The following is a 20,876-nucleotide window of genomic DNA, read 5'->3' on the forward strand; positions in this document are numbered from 1 at the left end:
TTTTGATATGGTTTAGTTTAAATCTCTCTTCTTGCTAGTTTTGTATTTAACTCACTTTTTTTTCCTTTTTCTATCTCCTAGATTTTTTTATTTTTTATATTTTATTTTTATTAATTTTTAATTTGTTTTGTATTCTTTCTTCACTATTGGCTTACTATTTATACCTCTTTTTAAATTTAGTGAATGCCTTAGCATTTAGAGTAAACATTTAAAATTCATTAGTTTTTTTCAAATATTATACCACCTCATGCATAGTGTAAGAATCTTACAACACTGTACTTCAGATTCCTCCTTCTCATCCTTTGTGGTATATACATTTATCTTTTCATGTGTTGTAAACCCGACAATACATTGTTACCATTTTTGTTTTAGACCAGGAATCAGAAAATGTTTTCTGTAAAGGACTAGGTGATAACTGTTTTAAGCTTTGTGGACAGTATGGTTGGTCTCTGTCACAACTGCTCAGCTCTGTGGTTGTAGTGTGAAAGCAACCATAGGCAATATATAAATAAAGGAACTATATTCTAGTAAAACTTTATTATACTTTAATTAGAATATGATATGATTTTTACATGTCACAGAATCTTATTCTTTTATTTATTTCATCCATCGAGAAGTATCAAAATATTCTTAGCTCATGAACCATATAAAAACAGGTGCCAGGGCAGATTTGGCTAGTGGGCCATAATTTTCTGACACTGCTTTAGACAGTTAATTTATTTTTATTGAAATAAACAACATTAAAAATGTCTTCTAAATTTATCTTCATTTTGGAGCTCCTCATTTCTTTTTACAGATCTAAACTGGCATTACATTCATTCTGCCTGCAGAACTACCTTTTAACATTTTTGGTAATGTAGGTCTGTAAGGTGATGAATCTTCTCAGTGTTTATCCACCAGAGAAAGCCTTTATTTCATCTTCATATTGAAAAATATCTTCTCTGAGCTATAGAATTCTTTTCTCCTTGTTAAAGTGGGAGTGACTACATCGAAGCAAAGTAGAATTTATGCTTTCATTATGAAAAGCCATGACAATAAAAATATTATGTATAATTTCTTAGTAGAGTCTGTCCAGAACTCTGAATAACTTTATAGCAGGTTATTGTTGATAATTTTTCCAATCATATATTTAGTTTGATTTAGAGAAGATTACCAGTTTGCCTCCACAGTCAGCTAGTGACTCACTCATTATAGATGTTACATGCATCTTGTCTAGAAATGAAACAACTGAAGTCATTGCATTTTCTTCTTGATATAGGGTACTAGTTGCTTCCTACGCTGGGTCAGAAACCTGGATGATGAACTGCATGCTATTATAGCTGGTAAAGCAATGATAAATTAAAATTATTATTATTGGATGATGAACTGCATGCTATTATAGCTGGTAAAGCAATGATAAATTAAAATTATTATTATTGTATCAATCAGTAGTAGGAATGATGCAGAAATAGTTTCCAAATTCATCTGATTTCTGTGTAACTCTCTTTCTCTGTAATAGAATCCCTATTGAGGCACTAGTCCAAATATCTTATATTTCCAAAGTTTAACTTATCAAGGCATTCTTGCCACCTGGTGTTTTGAATTGGCAGTATAATGACTTGGTTATCTGCCCTGCAACAGGCCAGAAATCCTAGGACTGAGTCATAAAAGAACATAAAACATAAAAAATTTCATGACTAATAGAAGTTCTGTTCTGTTTCTTAAAGTATTCTGTTTTTGCTATTGGCACATGACATGTAGTTTAATAAAACATATTTTTATTTTTTAGAAACTTAAATAATTTCGTGAAAAATAAGACATAAAATTAATGTCTGCAATTTTTACAAGTTGCAGCATACATGCTACTTGTTAAATTGACATGTTAGTTAAATTGACAATTTTCAGATATTTATTAGTAATACACCTGCTTATAGTACTCCAGGCCTCCCCCTACCTTGGTCTTCCATTTATAGAACGAAGTTACTGCTTTGGAGAGAATTGTGATGATAGCACTAAAAGTAATTTGATCTGTTAGAAGAATAGATTGATAAATATTTCCACTTAAAATCAGAAATGATATCAATAGCCTTTAAAAATTCTTTTTGAAGATCATTTTATTTGTCAAGACTACTGTTGTTTTTAAAGTTAAATTTAGAATGTGAAGTTTCTTGTAATATGTATATCAGAACTATGTGTTCCTAACTCTGAAGGTCAATTTCTTAATTTAAAAATATATGATATCCACAAATCTACCCCATTTTAATGTGGTCAAGTCTATTACTGTCCTTAATTTGTATAACAAAGGAGTGCTACAGATCAATTCTGTCTTACTTAAGTGAATTGACATTTCTGAGTGACTTAACTAACAAATACTTTGAGATTTGATCAGTTTTGCTTTGTTTGTTATTTCAGGGTTTTTGGCAGGAGTATCAATGATGTTTTATAAAAGTACAACAATTTCCATGTATTTAGCTTCCAAATTGGTGGAGGTAAGCAAACATTTTTGTGCAAGTAAGCTTCTAAATGGATATAGAGCTTTTCTAGCTGGTTTCATAGCGAATTTATATCCCAATTACAAGAGCAAGTCAATCCTATAAAAGTATTTACAAAGTCACTTCTTCTGTTTCTTCTTTTTTAACATGTGTTTTTTTCAAATATACACAAGTGTAGAAAGGATAAAGTAACTAACCCTCATGTACCCATCATACAGCTTCAACAGTTAACAGCATTTGATCAATCTCATTCCATCTGTACTGTCCCAACCCCACAAGTACTAAATTACTGTGAAGCAAATCCCAGACATCATATCACTTCTTCCAACTCAGAATAGAGACTCCTTAAAGAATAAGGCTACAGGATAGAGACTCCTTAAAAACAAATAGATCAGTGGTAATACCAAAGTATAATCAAAATAGTATCTTCATACATTTAAAAACCTAGTAATTCTTTAATAATTAATATATATCCAATTAGAGCTTATATTCTCACTGTTTGTCTCACAGATGTCTTTTTGCAATCTTTTTGTTTTAATTGGGATCCAAAGTCTCTTAGTTTTTAATAGCAACTCTCCTCCCCTCCACCCACCCCCACCGCCCCCATCTTTTTTTTTTTTTTTCCCCTTGCCATTTATTTGTTGAAGATCTAGGTTATTAGTTCTGTGGAATTCCCACTTCCGGATTTTGCTGATTGTAGCTTCACTGGTGGTGTTAACATGTTTCTTTAACCCACATATCTCCTGTAAACTGTTAATTAGATTTAAAGGCTTAAGCGGTTCAGGTTCAATTTTTAGAAGGTAGAAGAGGACAGAAATAGCTCACATTTACTATGTGTATGAATTCCCATTGCATCACATTGGGAAGCACAGAAATGTCTAGTTGTCTCCCTTTTCAAGATGATAAGATTGGTCAGTGGGCTCAGTGTTAATAGAGCTAACGTAGGCTCCCTATTAGGCTTCCACCTAATTGTTTTAGCAGCCATTTAATAATCATGGTAATAATCATTTACTATTACATTGAGAATTGCAAAATGGTCATAATCTGTTATTGTTTCTTCTTAGTAGTTATTAGTGAGAATTCTTTTAAAAAGAACTTTCCATCTTCAACTGTTACTCTGAAATAGTTTACTCACAAAGTGATAATAATATGCTTGATTACTTCCCTTTATTTACTGGTGTTCAGAATGAATTAATCTCTAGCATTCTGCAGAATTGACCTCTGAGTCCTTATTTTCAAGTGGCATTATGAAGACCTGATTTTTAACATATTTGATTTGTTTCCACCAGTCATTGCAGTCCTTGCCCTATCTTTGACCATGACAGCCTCTTCCAGTTGACTCCTGTTTCTAAAGATTTATTTATTTATTCATTGTTATGATAGACATAGAGAGAGAGAGAGGCAGAGACATAGGCAGAGGGAGAAGCAGGCTCCATGCTGGGAGCCCGACGCGGGACTTGATCCCGGGACTCCAGGATCACGCCCTGGGCCAAAGGCAGGCGCTAAACCACAGAGCCACCCAGGGATCCCCTTGACTTCTGTTTCTTTTTTACATAATGCCTGTATCTCTGATAGCTTTCTTGCTTTGTGATAAAACATGTTCCAGGCTCATCTTAGACAATTCCTGCCCCAGCCAGAGAGTCAGCCTTTTATCCAATGGCCGCTAGTTTCTTTTGATGGGAAATGGTATTTAGAGACTTCAATTTGGATACTAGAAGTTTCTTGCTCCTCAGCTAGCCAAGGTTTCTTGGCTTTATCATTCTTTCTAGAAAATCCTTTTTCCCTCCTTTTTTTAGAGATAGAGAAAATAACAAGCACATTGATATTTCCAATTCAAAGTTAAGATTACAGATTTTTATTTGATTTTCTTAAAAATTTTATCTCATTGAGGGATGCCTGGGTGGCTCAGTGGTTGAGCGTCTGCCTTCAGCTCAGGATGTGACAGGGTCCTAGGATTGAGTCCCACATTGGGCCCCTCATGGGGAGCCTACTTCTTCCTCTGCCTATGTCTCTGCCTTTCTCTGTGTGTCTCTCATGAATAAATAAATACAATCTTTAAACACATATACACATACAAAAGAAAAAAAAAGAAAATATCCTTTAGCTAGCAAAAATATATTCTTTGACACAGGGGAAATCTAGTATTGGGATCTAGTTTGTAAAAGATGTGTTTTATAGCTGCTTCCCTAATTGGTTAGAGTTTTTTAAGCCAAGCAATGGTATAGCTGTTCTCTTTTATCAACAAGCCATATTTGATCTTGGCAAAACAAACTGTATATAAAGTGTGCTGATGAGAATTTTTTTTTTCAATTCAGGAAATTACAAATTTAAGCTTACCGTGTCCTTTGTGGAATTAGTGACTGTGGTGTAATGGACATTTTCCTCTGATTGAAGTTAATTTTTTATTAAAATGCTGCATTACTATAATAACATTAAATATAAAAGCTGACTAGACCACTTTTTTTCTTGGGGAAAATTATATCCAAGATCCAAGATATATTTATTGAATATCTATTATGTTCCCATTACTGTACTAGGTGCTGGCAGGCCTATTGAAGTATAGGATATGGTTCCTCTTTTCAGTAACTTAGAATCTGGTTCAGTATGTAAGCTTTATTATGAGAAATTAGGAACACAGTTATTCCATATATCCAGAGATACCTGTTTCACATGTTTCTATGATGCCATTGTACCACCTCAGAATTTCATTTTTGTCAGCATGAATACAGTACAGTATACCTATATCTTGTAATATACTGTATGGTATTTTCAAAATTACTAGTTCTACTTTAGCTTTCCCATGTTTCAGAGAAACCATTGCCACGAATTATTCCATGTTCTATCCTTATAAATTGGCTGGTTCTTCCCCATTATGTATCATGTGCTTTCACCCAGCATGTTACCCCTATTTTTTCTCTCTTATGCCTCTTAGGAGGTTTACAAGTGTACTAACTGTTTGTTACCAGTTCAGGATGAGATAAGTACAGAAATTGACAGCAAGCATTTGGAAACTTCTTCTTCTTCTTTTTTTTTTTTTAAAGATTTTATTTATTCATAGAGACAGAGAGAGAGGGGCAGAGACACAGGCAGAGGGAGAAGCAGGCTCCATGAAGGGAGCCCAATGTGGGACTCAATCCCGGGTCTCCAGGATCACACCCCAGGCTGTAGGCGGCGCTAAACCGCTGCTCCACCGGGACTGCCCGCATTTGGAAACTTCTGTCGCATCTTGACAGAGTAATTTGTCTTTTGAATATGAGTGAAATTTTGGTTCAATTTGGGGTTTTTAAAATTTATTTTTCTAGTAATTTATTTTTATTGTATTATGAAAGCATCAAGATGTGACAGCTGGAAATTTTTTTAAAAAAGTGTTTCTTCACTGCAAGTGATTTGAGAGGTACTACTCAAATATAGTCATTTCTGAAATTCTCTTTGGTCCTTTGTGCTAGACAGAGTAGTCTGCTTCCTCCTCAGGTGAGGCCAAAAAAAAAATACATACACATATATAGTTACACATCTAAGTACATTGGTTATTTCTGTTATATACAAACTTAGATGTTACTGTATTCAGTTTTCAACCTCTAGCTCTTATCATAGTGCCCAGGATGTAGCTAACACCATTAAATGTTGAATGAATGAATGAGTGAGTGAGTGAATAGATCTAACAAGGAGGGAGGGAGGATCTAAGCATTATACAAAAAGCATTGAAGAATAAATGACATAAAAGAAGTAGCAGTAAAAAGTGACCAAATTTCACAGGAAAGTATTATTACTGGCATCTTGGGTTTTGGGTGAAGAAAACTGGGAAGGAACGGGCTGACACTTAACTCTGTCATGGAAGATATGACCTGTAATTTGAGCTCTGAAAGGATAATTAGTATTTGGAAGGTAGAAAAAATAGTTGTAGATAGGGAGTGAGTATACTGCTCCATTGTATTGTTAATGCTCTTTAACGTTGTGTGTGTGCATTTGTTTTTTTTTAAATAAATCTTAGATTATGTTTGTTTTTCACTTCAGACAATGTATTTCAAAGGCATTGAAGCAGGAAAGGTTCCCTATTTTCCCCATGCAGATACTATCATCTATTCCATCTCTACAGCAATTTGCTTCCAGGCAGTAAGTATTGCTTTTTGAAATGAAATATAGAATTATTTCTATTTCTGTACATTAAACAAATGGGAGGAAATAAAGGCTTGGGAACATTTCGACTGGTTATATTTTACTTTTTTATTTTAATTTTTTTTTTAACTTGAAACTTGCAAGTTTCAAATCATTAAACATGTTAACTTAGTAGGCCAGGTCATGTTTTCTGAAGACAATAATTTTTATGTTTAAATAGAGTGAAATTTATAGGCAAACTATTACTTTAGTACCTTGGCTACAATGCCCAGTTTAATTATACTTCTAGAAGAAGGAAAATACCATGAGCATAAGTAGGAATAATTGCATTTCCCCAGTATTACTCAGGCAGTGAGGATAGGGGTAGAATCTAGTGTATTAGAAGCATTGTTCAGTTTCTCTAAATTCTATAATCATCATTATTGATGTTAATAGTTTTAGGGCTGTTGCAAAATGTGGGGGACCACTTTTATTTGCACTTTGTCCAAGGAATGCTGCCAGGTTTATAAATTCATTATCACTTGTGAAGTGCCAGCTTATCTAATGAGTATTCAGTAAATGCTTTCCTAATATTAATGACTGTTACCTCCATTATTATTTCATAAGCAGTATTCTTATTTGAGGGCATATTTACAAAGATTCTTGATAGTTAATCAACTTAAATACATATTTTTGTATCATCATCACTATTGTTTTTAAAATGCAATGAACAATAAAAATAAGAGATAGAAATGCTCTATTGCCTATTACAATTCACCATATTTCCCATTGACTAAAAGAAGTCTCAAATTGAATGCTCTAACCATAGGCTGTCATGGAAGTTCAGACCTTGCGGCCGTCTTACTGGAAGTTCCTTTTAAGGCTCACCAAGGGCAAGTAAGTGACTGAGACTTTGTACCTGACCATACAAAATGAACAGTTGCCACAAAAAAATTTTTGAATCTTTTCGTCTTTTTGAGAGAATATTCTTTCAGTGGTAAAGCAGGCATCTTACATATAAAGCAAATATCACAAACTTAACAATAATAAAGTGGGCATTCTTTTAGTGAACATTGTTTTGACTTTTCTTTTCCTTATATTATTTTCGATATTTTAAATGTTGTAGGAAAATGCTGTGTTGATTTGAAAGCTGTTCATTAGTTGCTACATAACACACTTAAGTCTCACTAAAGTCTTTGATCTCTTCTTTTTGATTAAAAATACTAAGCAGATTCATTAGAAATCATGCCTCAATAATTGAATGATTTCCATTTGGGGAAAAATAATCCTATTCTTTTGCTTGCTATTATAAGCATAGTTTCCTCTGCCTTTATTATTCTGTTCTTTATTGTTTTTGCTAGCATTTTCTGATCTTAATCTAATTCTTTGAGAGGCAGCTTGACCTCCTAGAAAGACTGTGGACTTTGGAGTCAGACAGTCTTAGACTTGACCCTGGCTCTGATACCTCTGGCTGTGTCACTGGTGGAAAAGCCGTTTACCCTCATGAGCCTGTTTCTCTCTACTAGAAACAGTAAAAGGTTCTTTATATGGTTGTGGGAAAATCGAGATGTTTATAATAGCACTTAGCACCTAGGAAGCACTTAGTAAGTTGCAGCTGTTATTAATATTATTGTCATTCATAGTTTTAATAGCAAACACTTGTATAGTGCTTACTGTGTCCCAGATATGGATTTAAGATACAAACACACACACATACAATACATGTGCACATGCTTATCTGTAAAATAGCTCTATGAGATAAGTACTATTAATATCCTGGTTCTCTATGTGAGTCAACAGAGGTGCACAGGGAGGTGAGATAGCTTGCTAGAGTCACAGAGCTAGCCAGTGAAGGAGCTGTGGGGTGGGTAGGAGCCAGGCAGGCTGGCTTTAGCATTCTTCCTCTGAGCCATGATTTCTGTGTGTCCTTTATGTTATTATTAGTTAATCATTTATTTCTTTGTTATTTTGTTTTTTGCCCGCTAATGGGCTTAACCAGTTGATTATTTTGGAAGGAACTTTACTTTGGAAAGGCACTGGAAGTTACATTTATTGTTCTTGGAGTAGTGATGATGGCCCACGGCTCAGAACTAAATTCATTCTTCTCCCCAAAAGGAATGAATGGGATCAGGCATAGAGACACAGGTTCATCCTGCACATTAGCTAAATATGTGTCTCTAAAATTTTTTTTATTTAAGTTAGGTGATGGATAAAATGAGGGTATGCTTTTACTTTGTTATGTCTGTTAGAAATTTGAAAACCTATATGCTGTTTTCCCTTTAATCATTAAATACTTGCACATTTGGATGTGTTTTCTGTAAATCATGAGACAGCAAAATGTCAATTATGAAAGAAATTACATTTTTAATACCTTTGCCTCATTGGTAAATGCTAAGCTCAATCATTTGTTTATTTTGTTTCCTACAATTTCATTGATCAGAAAAATTACGATGAACCTGTTTTTCTATTTGACACAATCTAGTGGGAAGAACTTGTGAGGGGTTTGAAATAACAATGGTGGTCTCCAGGGGTCTCAGGTCTGGAGATTATTATCCCTTTAAAGAAAATATGAGACAGTGAATGAATCTTGAGATAAAGGAATCAGGGTGACTTTTGAATCTGCCATTGAGTCTTTTGTCATGCCAATCTTTTCTATTTTCCCATTCCATGAAAGACATGTCAAGTGAATCATCTTATTTTTTAAACTTCATTAAATACTTGTTCACTGTGTTCTCTGTTTTGCAGATTTGCTGTCATGAACCGAAAAGTCCTTGATGTTTTTGGTACTGGTGCATCTAAACACTTTAAGGATTTTATCCCTAGGTTGGATCCAAGATATACGACTGTAACACCAGAGTTGCCCATCGAGTTTTCTTGAAGATGACTGTAATTTATTAATGTGATCTAATGTTTCATTATTTTATCCTGAAGAGTTAATTATGTTGAATCACAAAGAAGGAGTCTTGAGCTTGAACTTCAGTGTTATTTCAATGAGAGATGCTCTTTTTTTGTTTGTTTTTCTTACCAATCAGAAGTACAGAAGCTTTTTAGGAAGGTGTTGCTTAATAATTAAGGGCCCTTCCATAGCCAGAATCTGATTCTGGGTTGCTGTAGTGGTTGTTGACATGATGCTATATTATTGATTAAGTTATGTCCACAAGCAATCTTAAATAATCTATGTAGAAATGTAGTAACAAATGAGATTATACTTAAAATCACTTTAAAAGATGTTTTCATTAGTTCATTCCAATATAATTCTTGGTTAAAACTAAGAATATTTCTACGTTTTAGGATACAAAGGATCACGGGTACATGGATTTGGTCTGTATTCTTTTTTAACTTTTGAATTGGTAACTATAGTAGTAAAATGAATGGATATGAAGTAATTCTTCACAGACAATGCTGCTTTAGTATAAAGCAATTTATTAAAGAAAGTGGTCATTCTTACTTCAGGGATGCAAAGACGGGTCTTATGCTGTTTGAATAAATGCCGTGGTATCCATGTCTTCTTCCACTTATACCTTCGTCTCTCTTCATGATCAGTTGAGCTGTTTGGCAGCCCAGAGAACCTATGTACTAATGGCAGGTTAGGAGTAAATGAGAATTGACATATCTGATACATTTGAAATGTATGTTTTAATGTTTTACAAAGCAGTACACTTGAATATTTAAAAGCAAATGAAGTTGCTTTTAAACCTCTTGTGGGTTTATGATGTTTGTTTTCATTTATAAGAACTGAATTCTTCATAGCTAAGTTTATCTGCCATTACAGAATTAGAAGGGATCAAAAGTAGTTTTGGCAAGTTTGTCATTTTGTTCCCTTGGAACTATTCCACCTATAAAATGGATATTTTATGACTACAAACAATATAAAAATCCTGTAGTTGTTAAAAAGTCCATTTCATCACTAATGGGATGCCAGGTTCTCTAGCCTCTTTTCAAAAACTTATTGTCACCATGTTTATTCCTGTTGGAATAAAGAAGTGACAGAAATGTAGTCACTGTTGAGTATGAGTTAGTTCAGGACAGCTGTGATTGAAATATGATTTCTCTTTAAAGTTTTTCAGGGAAAAGTTATACTTTTCTAAGTTAATAAAATGCTTAATTGGTTATGTCTACAGTTAATGTAAAATATAGGGATGATGGTATATTTTTTTAATATCATTTTGTTGCTGAAAAGTTTTGGGCCATTGTAAATTAATTATACAGTAGAACTTGTGTTTCAACAAGGATTATAACCCAGGCTTTAAAAACGCTTAATCCTTCATATTCAATTTCATCAAGCCCTGAATATTTCTGTTTACATGTAATCCTATCCTTGGTTGTTAATGGCAAATTGAAAGCCAACAAAAAGACAGACCCTGGTACCATGGTAACAGAGAGAGCCACTTTAATTAGGTCAAAATTTTTCATTGTGATTAATTTTTTAGAATTGACTTGTCTATTAGACAATAGACATCATTTTGGTTTCGGACTTCAAAATCTGCTAATAAATTAAGTTTTAAGTTTTTATTCACTGGAATCAAAATGATGATTGGTACTGTGTTTACTTTTAAAAATGAAGTATTATAACAGTGAAGAAAGCACTGCTTCCTGCACCTCATTTTCTTTATTTAGAAATTATGTTTATAATATTTTTCCTGTCTGCTTAAAAGAAAAACATTTTAATTAATAAGTTACTGTTTTCATTAACATTAAAAAGGCTATTATGTTGAAGGACAAATCGTACTGAAATTTCATGAGATTGTTTAGTAAAATTTTACTGTTGAAAGGTACATTTCTATGATTTACTTTTTATTCCAACTGTAGTCATTTTTTAAAATATAAAATGTAAAATGAAATAACCAGCATGAAGCAGAGCACAGTAATGAGCATATAGCTTGAGTGAATAGTTAACTAATTTGCTGTGGTGAAAGAGAAGTCCTATTTGACTTCACTGAGGCAGCCTGAGAAGTATAGCTATTTGAGAAAACAAAGAAACTGTGTTCCTAACGACAATCAAAATGAATCTTTCTATACCTCTAATCAATCAGGTATCTACTGACAACTTGACACCATAAATAAAGTCAAATAGATGTCCTTTCCAAAACATGTTTTTTAGTCCATTTATACACTGAGGACATCCCATCGATGGTAAGTTTCCACCAGAACTGACTGCAAAAAAACATGGACATGCCTCTTAGCTTTCCCCACATCTTCATGTAGTCTGGAAGTGCATTGGGATGCAGGTAGTATTATCGTGGGTTCATTACTATTTCCTGTGGGAATAAAATCCTAGAGTTAGTGCCAACCAAGTACAAGCTGAGGTTGTAAGAGAACACATTGTCTCAAATCCATTAGATTCTTACCAGTTTTTCATCAGCTACATTTAATCCATTTTATTGCTTATGTCTGAAATAAAACCTGTGGTTGGGTTATGTTATATTTGTTTCACAAATCCTGTGGTCACTTCTGTGACTTTTTTCTTGACCTTTGGACATGGTTGTCATGTGGTTGATATCTGGTTTATTTTTTGCCTTTATTTGTAGCTTAGTTTGCTGTTAATTAATTTAGAATAGTATCTTTTTAATCTTTGCTCTCAGATTTTACAATTTATTTTTTTCCTATAATGAACATGTCCTCTATGATGAAACCTGGATTAGTTGGTTGTCACAGTAATTTTTGTTGAGCTTGTGTATTCCTCTCCCTTTGGATTGATTGTGCCTAGGCTAACATTTGATTTCGTTGGTAAGACCGACAAAATTGTATTATACATGTATTATCACAGCCCTGAGTTTCTAGGACCCTGTCAATGTAGAGTCAATGAAAATCAGTTTCCTTTACCTACAAGGAGCTTCGTCCATTGGCTTATGTCACATGCTCTGAGAAACCTCTCCGTGGGGCCAGAGGGGATGTGCCCCCTGGGAGCAGTGGCCTGCCCTTCTTACCACCTATGAATCAGAGAGGCTGCCAAGCCCACAGAGTCCTTGAATTCTTTCTGTGCTTTATTTTTATCGTAAAGACAAAGTAGTTTGACAGAGCAACAAGATCATTCCTACATGGATGATTTTTTGTTCCACAAAGACAAAAGTATTCTTAAGATTAAGATGTCTGAAAAACTTCATGTCTCCCAACAACATAACCTGTTGCTGCTTATCCACCAGCTGTTCATTTTCAGGTGGAGAACTTAGGTAACTGGAAAATGAATGACTAAGAAAAACATATAAGACAAAGAGTAAGAAATGAATGTTCCCTGTAGGGCTGGGTTGAGACTGTGATGAGTAATAAATAAGGTGGCTTGACTCGTGGATGCCCAGGGGACAGCTCTGACCGTTCCCCTCAACCCTGCACCTTCCTTTTTATAGCTCCTTACCCGCTGGTGCCTTCACTGGCTCTGCAGTGCCTTCTCATGCAATTAGCAAGGAAAGGGAGTGTCTGGGACTGAGGTGACCCTGAGATCAGTGGTGTGGATGTGGATCCTAAGGCCTGTAATGCTTCCCTCAACCAAGGGTGCTTCCTTCAACCCGGGATTGAAGCTGTGTTTCTGTTTCAGCTGTCAGTGACTTTGCCGTTGCCCTGCAGTTATGGAAAAGGTAACTACAAAGAAAGGAGGTTGATGTTGATCTGTAACTTCTGGAAGCAGAGGAGGAACAGGATCTTGGCCATGTCCTAGGAGTGCCGCCAGGCAGTATGTAGCCTGTGTAGCTGTAAGCTTCCAACTGTGGCGAATAGGGATGTGTGCTGCTTTACACTGAGGGAAGAGTGAGTGATTTAATTGGAAGAAGGAACGCCTGCCTGGTAATCCTTCCTTGCTCTTTGACATGGCCTCTCTCTCCTCCTTCTCTGCTGTATCTCCTTTCTCTGCCTTCCCAGCCTCGGAATCTTTATGTCTGACCTTGTCTTGCTCCTCCCCACTGCCTGCCCCTGTGCCTCCTGCCCTTTTTCTGCTGGCTGGTCCTTGACTATGCTCCTTGAATGTGAACACTCCAGTGCTCCCTTTGGTGGCACCTGGTAAAGTGGCTGGCTCTCCTGCAATCAGGAAAATGGGATAACCATTTTCAGTGACAGTGACTTTTGATATAGCTCTGCCTTTCTTAGTGCCTTCTGCCTAAGACATAGGATAATTGCACACATGTGGCCTTTCAATTCAAGACAGTCAACCTCTTCTCAATAACCCCATGATGTCACCTGACTTGTGGTGGCTGCATGGAAGGGGCAAGAACTCATTTCCTATTTCCTATTGCTTTCTCCAATTTCTTTCCCCCTCTTCCCTCCTCCAGATGTGTCCTCAGTGAAATAACGTATTGGACTTTTATGCTTTGTCCTCACAGACCTGAAAATCTCAATAACAACATGTACACACATACCCCATCTGGTCCACAGCAGAGGCATCAGCTCAGGTGCAATTTGTATTTTTTCCTCCAGCTCACAGGTCCCTGCAGCTTGCTTGCTTAGTTTTTTATTCAGTTTAGTGCCCACACGCTCTGCCCCCACCCTAAAGCACAAAACATTCTAATCTTGTAAGAAAACCCCAGGCTGTGGTTAATAGGTTTTTTCCTGATCTTGGCACACGACATATAGGCCTCAGCAGCCCTCCACAGGTGGACCTGTGCCCCTGTATTAGCAGAAATCATCCAAGATTATTACTTTCTCTTTCCCTTAATTTGGACCAGGCAGTTTCTGAGGCCTTCTTCCTCAGTGTCTATTAAACTTTTCTCAGTTATCATTCAACTCCTTAAATGAGAGTTCTTTTCAGATTATTTTGGTCACACAGGAGAATGCTGTGGCTGTAGGGATGGATTGGTGCCAAAAGTCTGCAGAAGTTTAAAGCATGAAGTAATCCTATTGTTGGTCATTACGGGGGTGGGGTGCCGAAAAGGATGGGTGAGAAGAAACCATAAACACACATTTCCAGCTCCCCTCCCTCCTGTTTCTTACCTTCCCGGGACTGTGCTGTTCTACCACTTTTTTTGCTACTTATTTCCTCAGTTTGAGTTCTCTAGAGGGAGGAAAAATTGTTCTTATTTTCCTGTTTCTTTCAGAGGAAATTAAAGGTGAGACATAAGCAGCGGTCTGACTCTTGATTAGGGAAGACCCTCAAGGAATGTTGTAGAATGTGTTAGAAAAAGAGGTAGCTTCTCTTTCCCTCGTCTCCCCTCAGAAGTGAGCCACAGGGATTCATTCAGAGTGGGACTATCTGGAGTCACATTCCAGTGATGCATGTGACAGGTGTACAGTACTCTTCACTAGAGATGCAGTCTGTGCAAGAGGAGGAATGGGGATTTATCTCGGAATTATCAGAGTGAGTGTGGGCCATGTCTGCAAGCATATAAAAACAAACCCGACTGGAAGCCAGTGGTCAAACTAGTATTGACTAACAAGACACTTTGCTACCTCAAAGTATTCAGTGTTGGTGGCATGAATGATTGAATGGCCTTGTAATACTTAAGAATGACAGCAGTTATTTGCTCATTGAGTTGAAAATGTATTCAGTGTATTAAGAGAGGTTTTATATGAATAAGGTTTTAAGTTCTTCCTTTTGAAATGTAATTTGCGATTTAGGTAAAGTCTACAAAACTACAGGAAGAAATTTAGTAGCTTCTGAATCTGAGTCTGTAGTTTTTAAAGCACGTCATTTTCAGGAATTAGGGTTTCCTTGAAACCTAAGAAGGCAGGGTAAATAAATCTACAAACCTAGAGGTATAACTGAATAATATGGGCATTTTTTCCCCACAAGAACTCTTCTTCTTTTTTTTTTTTTTAAATTTATTTATTCATGAGAGACACAGAGAGAGGCACAGACACAGGCAGAGGAGAAGCAGGCTTCCTGCAAGGATCCTGGTGCGGGACTTGATCTCCGGACCCTGGGATTATGACCTGAGCCAAAGGCAGACGCTCAACTGCTGAGCCACCCAGGCATCCCTAGAACTCTTCTTAAATTTCAAAAGTGGATTGCAAGTCATTGTTAATTGCTCACCTGATGGTTATTTAACCCTTCTTCCTTATTGATGGAGCACTGATTTCATGTAAGGCAGCAATATGCCCAGCTCAGGGGGATCAGTCATACTTTTTTTTTTTTTTTTTGATCTGTCATGTCACTCCTTTTTTTCTTGTCCATATATTTTTCCATCCTTTTCTCTGAAGATGGCCATGTGATCCAGTTTGGGCCAGTAAGATGTAATGGGAAATCTGGGAAGCTTTTTAAGCCCCTTCCTTTTTCTCTTGTTCAGAACAGTAGTTAATGGGATATGGATCTGTGGCAAATATGAGGTGAAAAGCATAAAGATGAAAAACCACTATGTTAAAGATGTCAGGGCAAGAAAATGGTCAAAGAACCTGCCTCACAGATGACATTCTTTGGCCACTAAATCAAAACTAGTAACCATATACCTCTGAGAATTTTGAGAAAACAAACCATTTTTTTAAATGGGAAATTATTTTTTTTAATTTAAATTCAGTTAATATATAGTGTATTGTTTCAGAGGTGCAGTTCAGTGATTCATCAGTTTTATATAACACCCAGTGCTCAGTATATCATGTGCCCTCCTTAATGCCCATCACCCAGTTACCCCTCCACACCCACTCCTGTCCAGCAACCCTGTGTTTTCCCTATGGTTAAGAGTCCCTTATGGTTTATCTCCCTCTATGATTACATCTTGTTTTATTTTTCCCTCCTTTCCTCTGTGCTCCTCGGTTTTGAAATTCCACTTGTGAGTGAAATAATACAATTCACTTTCTCTGATTAACTTATTTTGCTTAGCATAATACCTTCTAGTTCCATCATGTCATTGCAAATGGGAAGATTTCATTTTTCTTGATGGCTGAGTAATATTCCATTTTATATATATATAACTATTCCATTATATATATATATATATAACTATTTTATCCATTCATCTGTCAATGGGCATCTGGGCTCTTCCCATAGTTTGGCAATTGTGGACATTGCTGCTATAAACATTGAGGAGAAAGGGGAACCCTCTTACACTGCTAGTGGGAATGCAAGCTAGTACAGCAACTCCAGAAAACTTAAAGCACAAAACATTCTAATCTATGGAGGTTCCTCAAAAAGTTAAAAAATGGAGTTACTTTATGACCTAGCTAAAAACATTTCTAATTGACACATTCCAATCTTATATAGGTCCAACCTCAGATTCATTTTGCATTATATCCCTTCTGACCTTTATTTAGAATGCTCTCTTTTCCTCCCCTACTTCACTTCTGCATGTATCCTGAAATAGTCACCTCTTTGAAGGTTTTGCTGATGTTTTATCTCTAGCTTCCTGAAGCAGTTTAGTAATATTTCCCATAAAGCACATTTCTATTCGATTATCATTAGCTGTCTCACCTGTTGCTCCTTTAGAAGATGGTGTATATATTTGAAGGGACAGGACCATCTCTGTGCCTAAGCCAGGCCTTTATATTGGGGTAATGGGGTGAGGGAGTTAGGGTGGGAGGTGGTGGTCTCAGCAACTGCCTGCAGAATAATACATGCTAACTTTGTGGAGTCAGCAGACTAAAAATCTACTCTTAGCTATCCCTGTAAAAGTCTGGAAAATATTATCCTTATAAATGATTTTGTAAATACTCCGGGAAATTGGCTTTTACTACATTCCAGCAGCTATTGGAGCCAGTTTGGCTTCAGGTCTTAGAGAAATGATTTGTCATCTGTTTCATTTGTTTGCTTTTTCCTGACAGAGCTAGAATTCTGGATTGTTCCCCGTTTTAAAAATTGCCAAATCTAAACCAGAAGTAGACAGGGCAGAACACAGGTCTCTTCCTTCCCATTCATTTTCACAGGGCAAAAATTCACAAGCAGTTTCCCTAGAATTATGTATGCTTCATGTCTGGCTTTTCAGTATCATAATAGAATTATGTTTTTCCTATAACAGAAAGGATATGTAGATACTTGAGAATGGTTTGGGACCACTCTTAACAATATAGCTTCTTCTGATACTTATTTTCAGAGGGGAAGGAGGGGAACTAAAATGTATGAAGTGCCTGTGATGGATGGTAGATTGTTTACATCCCATTCAAACCTTACAGCCTGTGAGGTAGATTTCATTTTGGTTTCATTTAACCAGTGAGAGACTTGGAAATCAAAGAGGCTGGTAGTTTGCCCATGGTAGCAGTACTGGAATTTGAGCTCAGATCTCCAAGAATTGAAAGTTTTAAATGTGTTTTTTTCCCTTTTCTCTCAAAAATGTAACAGTTCCTGACAAAAAGTGGCATCTTTACTCCCCTCTGTTCAAAATCCTCATATAACATTGTAATAAAAATCATGCCTCCAAAAATGGTTGTGACATTTACTTGCAGCTCAGATAGAAGAACACCTAAAAAACTGAAGAACACCTTCTCACCTGAAAAACAAAACAAAAACCCTGATAATATATATATATATATAAAATAATAGTTTTCAGACACTGGACATCAAGCATTGCAGGGTGGTAATCTCTGAAAGAAGGAAAATAAATTGACTCCTGTGACTGCCTCAGCTGATACCTAGAGAGAGAGTCCAGATTACAACTCAGAGAGGGAACACCACAGAGTGCCCAGAGGTCTCCCCAAGGTGAGGAAACAGGCCTGGGAGTCCAGAGAGGCCGAGATGGGTGAAGTCAGTCAGGCAGACAGAGTACAAGAGAGGAGCAAGCTGCACAGAGAGAAAGCCCCGAGATCTAAAGAGGGTCCCCCTTGAGACTTAAGCTGCATACTTCTGTATGCACAGGAGGAAAGTACTGAGACTGGCGAAAGAAGCGTGTTAAAGCAGAGGGAGCAATCATTAACATCTGCACTAGAGAATGAATAGTTTATATTCCTGCTAGCCAGAGTGGAAAACTGTAATTCATAGGGCATCAGATAGTAGAGTCAGAAAAGCATTGCTTCAGTAGGAGAGCAAAATTAACCCTAGACTAAAGGCACAAAAGTATCGGTGTGCCTGGGTGGTGCAGCCAGTTGAATGCCTGACTCTAGGTTTCAGCTCATGTCATGATCTCAGGGTCCCTGCCTTGGCTTCTGCTCAATGTGGAGTCTGCTTAAGTTTCTCTCTACTGGCCCCCTCCATCCCTGGACAGACAGACAGACAGACACACACACACACACACATATTCTCTCTCAAATAAGTAAATCCTTAAAAAAGTATATAAAGCCTCAAAAGTATCAAGAAGCTCTCTCTTAGAGCAAAGTACAGGAATATAGGGATACAAATATATATTGAGCATGTAACAAAATGTTTAGCATCCCATAAAAAATTGCTAGACATGCAAAAACACAGAAAATGCAACCTGTAAGAGAAGGGAAAACACAAAACAAGAACTGACCCAGAACAGAACGATACAAATAATAGAATTATTATGTGTACAAAACGACATTGTAACTATATCCTCAAGAAGGTAGTAGCTAGAAGAGAGAAAGCTGAACATGTTAAGTAGAGGCATATAAGATTTTTTTTAAAAAAAAAGGACCAGAAAATAAACTTGCAAGAGGTGAAAGAAAATGTCTGAGGAAAAAACAAATGAGTGTGATTAATAGTAAATTAGAAGCAAAAGAAAAGGTTATGGAACGTGAAGACCTCACAGCAGGAACTATCCCAAGCTTTAGAGTGAAATGTTACTGGAAAAAACGTGAACACAAGAACCTCAGTGAGCTGTGGGTCAACTTTTGGCAGCCTGATATGCATACAATTGGGAGTCTTCAAAGAACATGAGATGGGTGTGAGGAAGAGAGAGGTACAGAAAAATATTTTGTGTTTTCATCTTTACTCAAGTCATTTGAGGACATGATGGTCACATTTAAAATTAGCTGAAAATTTTAAACACACAGATCCAGGAAGCTCACTGAACTCCAAGGACAAGAAAATGAGAATCATGTTAAATCACATCTTAAATTGCTTTAAACCAGTGATAAAAAGGAAATCTTATATAGCATTTGGAGGAGAGGAAAAGACATGGTACATACAGAGGATTTCAGTTAAAAATGACAGGAAACTTCTTATTGTAAACAATGGAAGACAGAAGGCAATGGAGCAACATCATTAATAAGGTAAAAGGAACAGAATAAAACCTATCAACCTGGACTTCTATATGCAGTGAAAATAACTTTCAAACAACAAAGGCAAAGTAAAGAATTTTCCAAACATCCAAAAACTGAATGAATATATCACCAGCAGACATGCATTACAAGAAATGTTTACATTTCTTATATTTCTTCAAGTACAATTAACATAAAATGTTATAATGATTCAACAATTCTATACAGTTCTCACCGCTAAGAAGTCTTTCAAACAAATACGAAATAATACCTGTGGAAAAATGATAAATACGTAGATAAATACAATCCTATATGTGCATAACAAAATAACAGAACTTCTAGATACATGAAGAAAAGAACTGCATGGAGAAAGAACTAACCCATAAATATGGTTGGACATTTCAATGCCTTCAATAATTGAAAAAGCATGTAGAAAAAAATCAGTACATAATTATTTATTTAAGGTTATATTTGAGAATGAGAAAGTGAGCAAGAGGAGGAGAGAATCTGAAGCACACTCCACACTGAGCACGGAGCCCAATGCTGGGCTCAACTCCATGATCCTGAGATCATTACCTGAGTTGAAATCAAGAGTCAGACAGTTAACCAAATAAGCTGCTGACATGCCCCAAGTATTTAGAAGACTTGATAAATAGCTTTAGCCATCTTAACTGATCTTTGTAGAGCATTCCAGCCAACAACAGCACAAAACACTTTTTTTCCCCACGTGTAGTTGAGAACATTTCCTATAAAGACTATATTCTGGGCCATAAAGCAAGCCACAGTAAATGAAGGGTTCAAATCATGCAAAGTATATTCTCTGGAAAAAGAAAAAGAAAAGTTAGAAATCAATAGCAGATATCTCAAAAATCTCCAAATATTTAGAAACTAAACATGTTTATGATGAAGAAATAAAAGTAAATTTGAAATGTATTGTCCTGAATGACCTGTATATTAGTGGAAAATTTGTAACACCTGTTGCCTATATTAAAATAGAAAATTCTCCAATCAGTGATCTCAAGGTACACAGTAAGGAACCAGAAAAAAAAGAGCAAATTAAGAAAAAAAATAAGGACAAGATAAAAATGGAAAAAATGAGAAAATTTAATCAAAAGCTGTTTCTTTGAGAAAAATTAAGAACATCGATTAAGCCTCTAGCCAAACAGATTAGGGAGGAAAAAGCCAGCCTAGGGCTATCAGGAATGAGATGACATCACTACAGGGCAGCCTCAGTGGCTCAGTGGTTTAGCACCTCCTTCAGCCCAGGTGTGATCCTGGAGACTTGTGTCAGGCTCCCTGCATGGA

The 20,876-nt window shown here is 36.2% G+C and overlaps 1 protein-coding gene across 5 annotated transcripts in view; it reads left to right on the top strand.

Moving 5' to 3' along the window:
* The window catches only part of TMEM135 (transmembrane protein 135), a 292,950-nt gene extending 275,111 nt beyond the window's left edge, over positions 1–17,839 (top strand). For all 5 annotated transcript variants that reach the window (XM_077867364.1, XM_077867365.1, XM_077867366.1 and 2 more), the window contains 5 exons: positions 1,259–1,322; positions 2,392–2,468; positions 6,486–6,584; positions 7,396–7,463; positions 9,312–17,839. In XM_077867364.1, the coding sequence (XP_077723490.1) occupies positions 1,259–1,322; positions 2,392–2,468; positions 6,486–6,584; positions 7,396–7,463; positions 9,312–9,444 (441 nt within the window). In that variant the 3' untranslated portion in view covers positions 9,445–17,839. The remainder of the gene's footprint in view (positions 1–1,258; positions 1,323–2,391; positions 2,469–6,485; positions 6,585–7,395; positions 7,464–9,311) is intronic.
* Positions 17,840–20,876: the final 3,037 nt, after the last annotated feature.

This window comes from Canis aureus, chromosome 23, assembly GCF_053574225.1.
Source record: "Canis aureus isolate CA01 chromosome 23, VMU_Caureus_v.1.0, whole genome shotgun sequence".
Classification (NCBI taxonomy): Eukaryota; Metazoa; Chordata; class Mammalia; order Carnivora; family Canidae; genus Canis; species Canis aureus.